We start from the raw sequence: 11,023 nt of genomic DNA on the forward strand, positions 1-11,023 counted from the left end.
ATTGTAGAGCCAACTTGTTATGAACATGCCTACGAAATTTCATCTCAACCAAACCACTGATGACTCTAATTAAAGGGTATGATTGAAACTGGACATGCTCCTCTATTTTGGTTGCTGCCTTTTTCTCTCCCAATATCACTCACACGTTTTTCTCTCATCTCTCTTCTTCTAGTAACAACATCACTTAGTTTTAAAACCTAATTAATCTTGATCTAAAATCTCTCTCCATGTGGACTTAATGGTCCCAAATGGGCCAACCTCCATATAGAAGGGAAAACCCAACTCAACACGAATGGCAAGGTGAAGATCATTCGAGCTTCATTTATCAAAGACAACGAAGTTGTTATGGACGTGTTTCACCGCCATTGACGTACGTTCACCTACAATTAAAGAGTAAAATAGATTTGGATTTGTGAGAATGTCTCCGATGCCTAAGTCAGTGATCAACTTGGAAAATCTTTTTGAATACTAATAAGTAGATGCCTTTTACATACCTGGGCTATCTATATATATAAAGCTCGTAAGAAATTTGTTATTGTGTAATAGGAAACTTATTTGTTATTCGAAATTTAAATCCTTGGATTAGGGATTCATCCAATATCTAATTTAAATGATAACAGCCCTTATCCAATATAATTCTCATATGGTTATCTCATCGGTATTGGAGGCAGAATGGGCCCTTGGGGTTGGGCCGAGTTCTTATTAGATAGCGGGCCAAGAACCTGACTAGCGGCCATAGGGCCTCTCAAGATATTAAGCCCTCTCCAAAAGTGTAGCTTTACTCGATAGTGATAATCACATGAATTGTGAAACACGTACGAGAGCATATAATATGAAGTAAGCTTGCTTGAGAAGACCAATGATGGCCTACTATATCATAAATTTTTTGAATGTAATGATATTTAACAATCATTCTAATATAGCAATTAAAAATAAATTATATCATCATTATTTGTTTTAAAATGAGATATTTTAATATTTGTTACAGTACACTCAATAATCAGATGATCAAAATAAACGGAGAGTTTGATCTAAAAATAGCATAGAAATAGAATCCTTTCATCAAGTTTTACATAGTAAAAATTCACAAACTGCATTTTCAAGTGTATAAAAGTTACAATAAACACCATCCATCATGATCTGGCTGGTAAAATTATGCCACATCATGCACTTTTACAATTGTTTTTTTCAATCATACTACCATATTCATTAATAAGTCTATGATAATTAGATGTCACAACTAGGATTGTTTATCCGGGTTGAATTTTATCTGCCCCGGTCTGGAATCCAGAAAAATCGAATTCCAGTTCTGGGTTTCGACTTGGATTAAATACGGGCCGAACCCCGGATTGCAAAACCCGGACCTACATGGTCTGTGTACGGATTTAAAATTCGGGTACCGGATTAAAAACCCGGTACCTGGTTTCATTTATTTATTTTTCCCCCGGTAAATATCCCCTCTCTCTCTCTCTCTCTCTCTCTCTCTCTCTCTCTCTCTCTCTCTCTCATCTAAGATTCAAACCCTAGTTGCCGCCGCTCTCTTTATCTTCACCTCATTCTCTGCTTGCTATTGCCTGCTAATGCGAAAACACTGAAAACCATCTCATTTTCATCGGCTTACTCTCTCGTTTTTATTTTCGTTTCTCACTCTCTCTCCACCGCTCTCTTATCTCTACGCCGAAACCCTAGGCATCATCCCTCTTTCAATTTCAGCCTCTTCGAAGCCCTATCTTTAATTCTTCCCTCTCAAGGGCCCAAGGTTTGTTCTTTGCTTACCCTCTACTTTATCGTTAAATCTTCTATTACTTGGGTATTCACTGAATGATGCTTACTTGCTGTAATCTTATGCGAGATGAAGTGGCTAAAGTCTTTTGGTTTTATATTGAAGTGGGTTGTCTGTTGTCTGTTTTTTGGTCTTTTGGTTTTATATTGAAGTGGGCTTTTTGTTCTCTATTTTCTGTTGTCTATTTGATCTGTTGTCTATTTGATTAGCATATTTATATATTGAGGTTTATTTTGAGCATATTATCAATGGTTTTAATATTATTAACTCACACATGATGGAGGTTCCATTAATGTCCAAGTCTTGCAGTTCACTTGGTCAAAACCTTCAAACAAGTACGTATTACTGGGAAAACTGCTTCACAGTTCTTATTTCGATCTTTGGCTTGCTTCTGTTTTTATACTTTATCGGAAATCTTTAGGTTGGTGTCTTGTTATTTCCATTATTAATATATCTTGTGCATATATCAATATGTTAGAATTTTAATTGAATATTCTATATGTTAAGCCTACTTATTAAAAAAGTCTGCTCACATGTGAATGTATAAATTTAATGATTAAACTCGATCCCATATATCTTCATATCTTATTAGGTGTTAGGGACAAGTGGTTTGACAAAGTACTTGTTGGGCAGGATGGTTTCTGATATATATTTTTGTTATATGATTTCTTAGTTTGTATATAGTTAGGTTGGGTATATTTGAGGAAAATCTTGTGCTTAAACAAACAAAATCTTCCTCCAAACTAGATTGGAAAAAATTTCCTCCAACTCATTTAAAAAGTGTCACATGTTAGAATCTTGTAACTTGAGTTTCAATCATTTTAACAAGTAATAAAACCTCTATCTTTGGTGATTATTAATTAAAAGATGCAGGCTAGTCAATTATAGGGGTACTGTAAGAATATTATATATAATGGACTTGATAACTTTAGATTTGTAATTTATGAGTAGAATTTTAATTAGAAACTGACTGACTTAATTGTGATATGATAGGTAATATTGATGGAACGATATCCAAATTGTTATTTATCATATATCCAAACAAGTTAAACAAGTTATTGATGGAAATTTTTTAACTAGAAGCTGAACAAATTGTTTGAAAAAACCATACTGTTTTGGTTGTTTGGGAAGAAAATGTAAGGGGTTTGGACATTTTCTTGAGCTTTCATGGGACTATTTTTGTGAACTCCATTAGGGAGATGGAAAATTGGAATATGTTTGGTGGTGAAGATGAAGGAAGTATTTATAATGTTAAGTACATGGCATGTGAACTTGGGATTCATATTTTCTCAAGTAGGCTTCCTAATCTTATAAAAAATTAGAAAAAATATAATTATGGTTTTACTTATATATTGGTTATTTGTTTTTATATAAAAAATTAGAAAAAATATAGTTATGGTTTTATATATTTGTTATCTGTCATATGAGTTGATATAATGTGTTTTTTATCACTTGTTTGGTTCTATCCCTCCACAAGTCATTAATTAGTTGATTGCTATCTGCATTCTAGAAGGATTAATTACATCATCCCTAATTTCTTGCATACACAGTAATATTGTGGAATTTGTTGGCCATCATTTTAGGTGATTTAAATTTACACGAAGATGATAGCCTAAAAATGAGTGGTAGAGATCTTACCAATGGAAAAAATGAGTTCTTTGATGTCTAGAGCATAATATTTTTGATCAAGTGTTTTTGTATTATTTGATTTTTTTGTTGAAGCCAGATACAATTATTTGATTTTTTTTTTTTTTTGTTGCTGGTCTGGTCTCTTGAGACTAAAATGTGCAAACAGGTAACTTTAGTTGCTCCATCGTCGTAGATTTGTAGTGATGTGCTATGTCTGTAACTGCATGTTTTTGGAAATCTGAGTTTGCTGTAGTGATGTTTATATGTAGAAGAGAAACAAACATGTAAAGTTTTTAGTTTTGAATGTGGATATTTAGTTTTGATTTGAAGGTTTATAAGTTATATCTCTATATGGTATATATAAATGTTCAAGAAAGAGTCGCTTAAGACCTTTTTATTCTTTGTTTGTGGTACATGTAAAGTCAACACAGTTGATTGAGTTCCTCTTGGATTGGGTTGTCAAAAATATAAAATATCAAGTCAGTGAACCAAATTTTATCATGGTCAATAAAAGAAACGCTTTCCAGATGCCAACAAAAATTATAGTCATAATAAATTGTGTTGAGAGTCAAATAGATAATGTTTGAATGTTTGATAAGTATTTTTATGGGTTAGATCTATTTACTTGAACAAAGAAAAATTTAATAGAGGAAAGAAGGGATCTAGTTTCTCGTTGGGGGAAGAGGAAGGGAGTTGGGTAGAGCTTTTGGGGGTGTTTGAGGCAATCTTTCAAATAGGGGAGGGGGAAAAAACTAAGTAATCCAAAAGATGATTTTCAACCTTTGAACACATTTTTTCCTTCCATGACTTGTGCCATTTTCATTCTATTTTATTTTTTGCAGGATCACCTTCAGGCCAATCACTTTGAAGTTGCTATTTGGTGTGGAAATTAAATCATTAATTTTGTAATTCATATATTGTAATTTAGTATTTCGTAATGTAATGTATAAATAACAAATAATATAATATGTAGTGGATTGTATTGTAATGCATGCATATTTGCATAGATGAATATTGAAATTTGTTTTTGGTTTTACATACATTTTTATTGCGAGGCAAATTAAGTGAAACTTTGATATTGGAGTTGATATTTTTCAACCTTTAAAGTGCACAATCAAATTTATTCTTTTGTTTTTTATAAAAAAATCAGAGCTATATGTGAAAATATTGGATACATTTACGCTTTTACATGGGTTTAAAAAAAGAAAAACAAAAAGAAAAAGAAAGAAGACCCGGGTTCAATTCGGAACCCGGAATCCGGGTTTTGAAAAATCTGGATTCATCCGTTCCGGCCCGTTTCTAACCTGGGTTAACCTAGTCAGGGTTTCGGCCCTGATTTGAAATCCGAGTTCTAGTTTGGGTCTACCTGGATGAACAGGCCTAGATACAATTTTTTGATTTTTGTTTGTTGCTGGTTTGGTCTCTTGAGACTAAAATGTGCAAACAGATAACTTTAGTTGCTCCGTCGTCGTAGATCTGTAGTGATGTGCTATGTCTGTAACTCCATGTTTTTGGAAATCTGAGTTTGCTGTAGTGATGTTTGTATACAGAAGGGAAACAAACATGTAAAGTTTTTAGTTTGAATGCGGATATTTATTTTTGACATGAGGGTTTATAAGTAATATTTGTATATGGTATATATAAATGTTCAAGAAAGAGCCGCTTAAGACATTTTTATTCTTTGTTTGTGGTACATGTAAAGTCAACACAGTCGATTGAGTTCCTCCTGGATTGGACTGTTAAAAATAGAAAAGATCAAGTCAGTGAACCAAATTTTATCATGGTCAATAAAAGAAACGCTCTCTAGATGCCAACAAAAGTTGCAGTCATAATAAATTGTGTTGAGGGTCAAATAGATAATGTTTGAATGTTTGATAAGTATTTTTATGGGTTAGATTTATTTACTTGAACAAAGGAAAATTTAATAGAGGAAAGAAGGGATCTGGTTTCTCCTTGGGGGAAGAGGAAGGGAGTTGGGTAGAGCTTTTGGAGTGTTTGAGACAATCTTTCAAATAGGGGAGGGGGAAAAAACTAAGCAATCCAAATGATGATTTTCAACCTTTGAACACATTTTTTCTTTCCATGACTTGTGCCATTTTCATTCTATTTTGTTTTTTGCAGGATTACTTTCAGGCCAATCACTTTGAAATTGCTATTTGGTGTGGAACTTAAATCACTGATTTTGTAATTCATATATTGTAATTTAGTATTTCGTAATGTAATGTATAAATAACAAATAATATAATATATAGTGGATTGTATTGTAATGCATGCATACTTGCATAGATGAATATTGGAATTTTTTTTGGTTTTACATGCATTTTTATTGCGTGGCAAATTAAGTAAAATTTTGATATAGGAGTTGATGATATTTTTAAACCTTCAAAGTGTACAATCAAATTTATTTATTTATTTTTTTATAAAAAAATCAAAGCTATATGTGAAAATATTAGATATATTTAGGCTTTTACATGGGTTAAAAAAAAGGAAAAAAAAAAAAGAGAGAGACTCAGGTTTAATCCGGAACTTGGAATCCGGGTTTTGAAAAATCCAGATTCATCCGGATTCCGGCCCGTTTCTGACCCGGGTTAACCCAGTCCGGGCTCCCGTTTAGGTCTACCCAGATTTCCAGATCAAAATCTGGATGAAAAGACCTAGTCACAACGTGTCAATTGAATATTTTATGGTGGCAGGTTACAAAATGTATGTTAATAGAAGATGAAAGCTGTATATCAAAGTAACATGGAATGAACTAATTCGAAGGCCACATGATTCTAGATTGTACTGCCACATTAAAAAAAATAAGTAAAAAGAATGGTATAAATTAAGGATAAGAAAATCTCGGAAATCAAACAGAATTTAGATAAGTCAGACTTTCTAGTCAATGAAAAATAACAAAGAAAATGGTGTCAGAATTTTCTTCGGAATGCACTCGTGGAGTGGGACTTTGACTAGCGTTCCAGCCATCCGAGTTGACAATGATGGCTATCTGGAAGCAGTATCCGGTAGAAGTTGGAAGTGGCTAAAAGGATGTATAGCTTCCATTTTGTCTTGGCTAAGGAAAGAGGCCAATGGAAGTGGCTAAAAATGCACCATTTAGATCAAGTTGATATGCATAACATGACTTAAAAAGGAGTCTTATTCATTAGTCTTTGGTGAAGTTGTGGACAGAAAATAAAGCAAAGCTGGTGGGCTATTTTGATGGGTAGATCAAGATGAGATTGCAAGTCAAATGGTCAAGGTAGAACCTTCCAACATACGCAGGGCCAGATTAATCAAAATATTACTTTATTTTCTTCAAGTCTCAAGTTTGGTTTGAACATTTGATACCCAAATCCTAATTTACGGCTCAAGTTTGATAGCCCCGCCCCCAATTCCTTTTCTTTTTTAATGAGTGAACAGTGATGTTGCCCATGTTTTCTTGCACGGCGTACACACTACACATATTGCTCTGTCGTTCTCATTTAAGAAACAGAACCGAAATTTACTCCTAAATTGACGCAGTCTTTATTTTAATAGTCTCGCTTTATTTTCAAGAAATATCTTATTTTCATCTCATTAGATGGATTTATGACTTTGAGAAGAGCAAAACAAATTAGAAAAACTTGCATCGACTGGAATTGGGCCTACCAATAGGACCATTTTGAAGGAGAAAACGACCTTTTCTTTTCTTTTTCTTTTTTAACATGTGGGGTGGACAAAGAGATAACACCTACGAACAAATGTTCACATCTGAATCCCTGATAGGATTCATTTTTATATATAGAAAAATGGGCAGTGGGAAGGACTACCTCATATAAATTGATACATTTTTCAAAAGTTTCCTTCGTGTGAGATTTGAAAGAGTTCTCTTTGACTTTTCTTTCGCACAATGCTGGGCACGAGGATGACTCGGCTGCTCTTGTGCTTGTGGGGTCCTAGTCTATTCTAAATTATCTAAATGCCCTTGTTAATACGTTACTCAGCGTTAAGTTATCTTGGTTATAAACTCCGGTTGCCTTTTTCTCTGTTCGCAGTAACTATCCCCAAAATTACGTATAAAGGTGATATAGGAAGAGAGATGAATAGGAATATTTATTAAATATTGAACGTTGTTCACAGTATTTTAACATTCACTTTACATGTAATGGATGGGGTTCATGAGGTATTACACACAACCATGAAAACAAAGTATACGCGTCTAATGTCATAATGGTCAGTTCAAAAAGGTCGGTTGACTTTACAACTAACAACAGGGAGCGGCTGCAATTTAACTTCCTTTGTCATGCCTGGAGTGGTGTCCATTTGAGCCAAAGCAAACTAACCCAACTTCTTTTTCTTCTTTCTCTGTAAAAGTTCATGGTTCCTTAAATTATTTAGCTTCTCTGGAAAAGTTCTTTGCAGCCATGGATTCGAAGAGAAATCCAGGGTTGATGCTTTCTCTACTGTTCCTCTCCTTATCTGTCAACAATCATCTCTCACTTGGAGCTGACACCATATCTGCAAACCAATCACTTTCTGGTGACCAAACCATTGTTTCTGGTGGTGGGTCCTTCGTGCTGGGTTTCTTCACCCCAGGTAACTCTTCGAAATACTATATAGGCATTTGGTATAGCGAAATTAAAGTCTCTACCCAAACCTTTGTGTGGGTGGCAAACAGAGACAAACCGGTCTCTGATAAAAGTTCTTCTGTATTAAGAATCTCAAATGGTAATTTGGTTCTCTTCAATGAATCCCAAATCCCAGTCTGGTCCACAAATTTGAGCTCCACGACTTCAAGTGCTGTAGCAGCTGTTCTTCAAGATGAAGGAAATCTTGTTCTTAGAGATTCGTCTTCTAATTTATCAGAACCTTTATGGCGAAGTTTTGATCACCCAACTGATACATGGCTTCCTGGTGGTAAGATTGGATTGAACAAAATTACAAATGAAAACCAACGTCTCATATCTTGGAAGAATTCAGAGGATCCTGCACCAGGACTCTTCTCTCTTGAGCTCGACGCAAACATCAGTTCGTATATTATTCGCTGGAATAGGTCCATCCAGTACTGGAGTAGTGGACCTTGGGATGGCAAAATTTTTAGCTTAGTTCCTGAAATGAGGACCAATTATATCTACAACTTCAGTTATATTAACGATACGAATCAGAGTTATTTCACCTATTCTGTTTACAATCCTTCCATCCTATCTCGATTCGTAATGGATGTTTCTGGGCAGATAAAGCAAACCACATGGTTAAATAATACCAATGAGTGGTTTTTGTTCTGGACACAACCGAAAACGCAATGCGAGGTTTATGCTTTTTGCGGGGCCTTCGGCAGCTGCGATCAGCTATCGCAGCCTTTTTGCCAGTGTTTGAAAGGGTTTGGTTACAAATCGCCCAAGGACTGGAATTTGTCGGATTATTCTGGTGGTTGCGTGAGGAAAACCCCCTTACAGTGTGAGAATACCAGTCCTGCTAATGGGCAGAAGGACAAGTTCTTGACAATGCCCAACATGAATTTGCCTGTACAAGCACAATTTTTTGGGGTTGGAACCGCTGCAGAATGTGAATCATCCTGTTTGAATAACTGTTCTTGCACTGCTTATGCTTATGACGCCAATAATTGTTCAATCTGGATTGGGGAGCTCTTCAATCTGAAGCAACTCACAGAAAATGACATTGGTGCAAGAACTCTATATCTCAAACTGGCAGCTTCAGAGTTTTCAAGCCACGAAAATAATAAGGGAATGGTTGTTGGTGCTGTTGTGGGTTCAGTTGCAGGGGTAGCACTTTTACTCGGCCTTATTGTGTTTATATTCCTTAGGCGAAGAAAGAGAGCTGTTGGAACAGCGAAATCAGTAGAGGGTTCGTTGATGGCATTCGAGTACAGGGACTTGCAAAACGCGACCAAAAATTTCTCGGACAAGTTAGGGGGAGGAGGTTTTGGTTCTGTTTTCAAAGGCACGTTACCTGATTCAACAGCCATAGCAGTCAAGAAACTTGAAAGCATCAGCCAAGGAGAGAAGCAATTCCGCACAGAAGTCAGCACAATTGGGACAATCCAACATGTAAATCTGGTTCGGCTTCGTGGATTCTGTTCGGACGGTTCTAGAAAGTTGTTGGTTTATGATTACATGCCGAATGGCTCTTTAGAATCTCAACTTTTCCACGAAAAGAATCCCAACGAGGTTTTGGACTGGAAAACAAGATACCAGATTGCTCTCGGAACAGCGAGAGGGTTAGTTTATCTACACGAGAAATGCAGAGAGTGCATCATACACTGTGACATAAAACCCGAAAACATTCTTCTAGACGCGGAGTTTTGTCCAAAAGTTGCAGACTTTGGCCTGGCAAAGCTTGTGGGGCGGGAGTTCAGCCGAGTCCTGACGACCATGAGAGGCACAAGAGGTTATCTTGCTCCGGAGTGGATTTCAGGGGTGGCCATTACGGCCAAGGCTGATGTTTACAGCTACGGAATGATGCTTTTCGAATTTGTCTCAGGAAGGAGAAACTCTGAGGCACCTGCAGATGGCAAAACTAGATTCTTCCCAACTTGGGTTGCAAGCATTATGAAAGAAGGAGGCGATGTCCTTAGCCTTTTAGACCCCAGGTTGGAGGGAAATGCTGATGTAGAAGAGCTCACAAGAGTTTGCAGAGTTGCTTGTTGGTGCATCCAAGATGATGAATCGAATAGGCCACCAATGAGTCAGGTTGTTCAAATTCTGGAGGGAGTTTTAGAAGTGAATCCGGCCCCAATGCCAAGATCTCTTCTAGTGTTTGATGACAACCGGGAGAACATAATTTTCTTCACCGAGTCATCCTCGAACCAAAGTTCACGGGCACGAAGCAACACCTCAGCTGCTTCCTCCCAGTCGAAGAGTGACGGCCAGCAACAAGTTCGGAGACCTGAAGAGCAGTTGAGTGAGAACGTTTGAGCTCTTATGTGTTTGGGTAAGAATCTACGTAAGTTCTTATTTTATTTTTGTACTAGTTATTGGCGATTTTCATTTTCTTATGTTTATTTAGAGATGTAAATGAGTCGAGTTTGAATGAACAGTAGGTGGTTAAACTCTGTTCAATTAATTTTTATTCGAATGTGAGTCGAGTCTGAGCTGATTGCCTAATTACTTTTATGTTTACGAAGTTAATTTATTTCTTGAACAAGTTCAAGCTTATTTAAGACTGCAAGCACTTCAGATTTTTATCAAACAGAACCGCTATGTGCCCATGACAACAGCAGGATACTCTTGAGAATAAAACTGACTATAAATGCCAAGTAGTTATATCTACTTAATGATGCAGCCAATCCAAACACAGTATTAGTGGCATTTTGATTCAAGTACTCTCTCCCCTAGTCCATCTTCAGACTTTAACTTGTCCGGGACAAAGTTTACCATTTTTTGGCTGGTAAGATGGAGAAGAGGAGGGGAGATTGTATGGATTCTGTTAAGTAAAATACCATCGATTGAATCAACCAGGTCTCAGTAGCATCGACTTTTAGCAACATTTTGTTTATACAAGTGTATCTGCACGAGTCCACTTGGGAGAAACTTGATGGAAACAAGGTCTAGTTTCAATTGGGATGTATCTAAATGTGCAAGTTTCAATTGGTTTTTGGTTTGGATAGTGAGTCGAGATAAGATGAAAGTT

The 11,023-nt window shown here is 36.2% G+C and overlaps 1 protein-coding gene across 1 annotated transcript; it reads left to right on the forward strand.

Moving 5' to 3' along the window:
- The first annotated feature begins 7,636 nt into the window (after window positions 1–7,636).
- Window positions 7,637–10,497, forward strand: LOC122303875 (G-type lectin S-receptor-like serine/threonine-protein kinase At2g19130). The gene has a single exon (XM_043115869.1). It carries the CDS (start codon window positions 7,798–7,800, stop codon window positions 10,306–10,308), a length of 2,511 nt encoding a protein of 836 aa, XP_042971803.1. The 5' UTR covers window positions 7,637–7,797; the 3' UTR covers window positions 10,309–10,497.
- Window positions 10,498–11,023: the final 526 nt, after the last annotated feature.

The sequence above is a fragment of the Carya illinoinensis genome, chromosome 3 (genome assembly GCF_018687715.1).
Source record: "Carya illinoinensis cultivar Pawnee chromosome 3, C.illinoinensisPawnee_v1, whole genome shotgun sequence".
Taxonomy (NCBI): domain Eukaryota; kingdom Viridiplantae; phylum Streptophyta; class Magnoliopsida; order Fagales; family Juglandaceae; genus Carya; species Carya illinoinensis.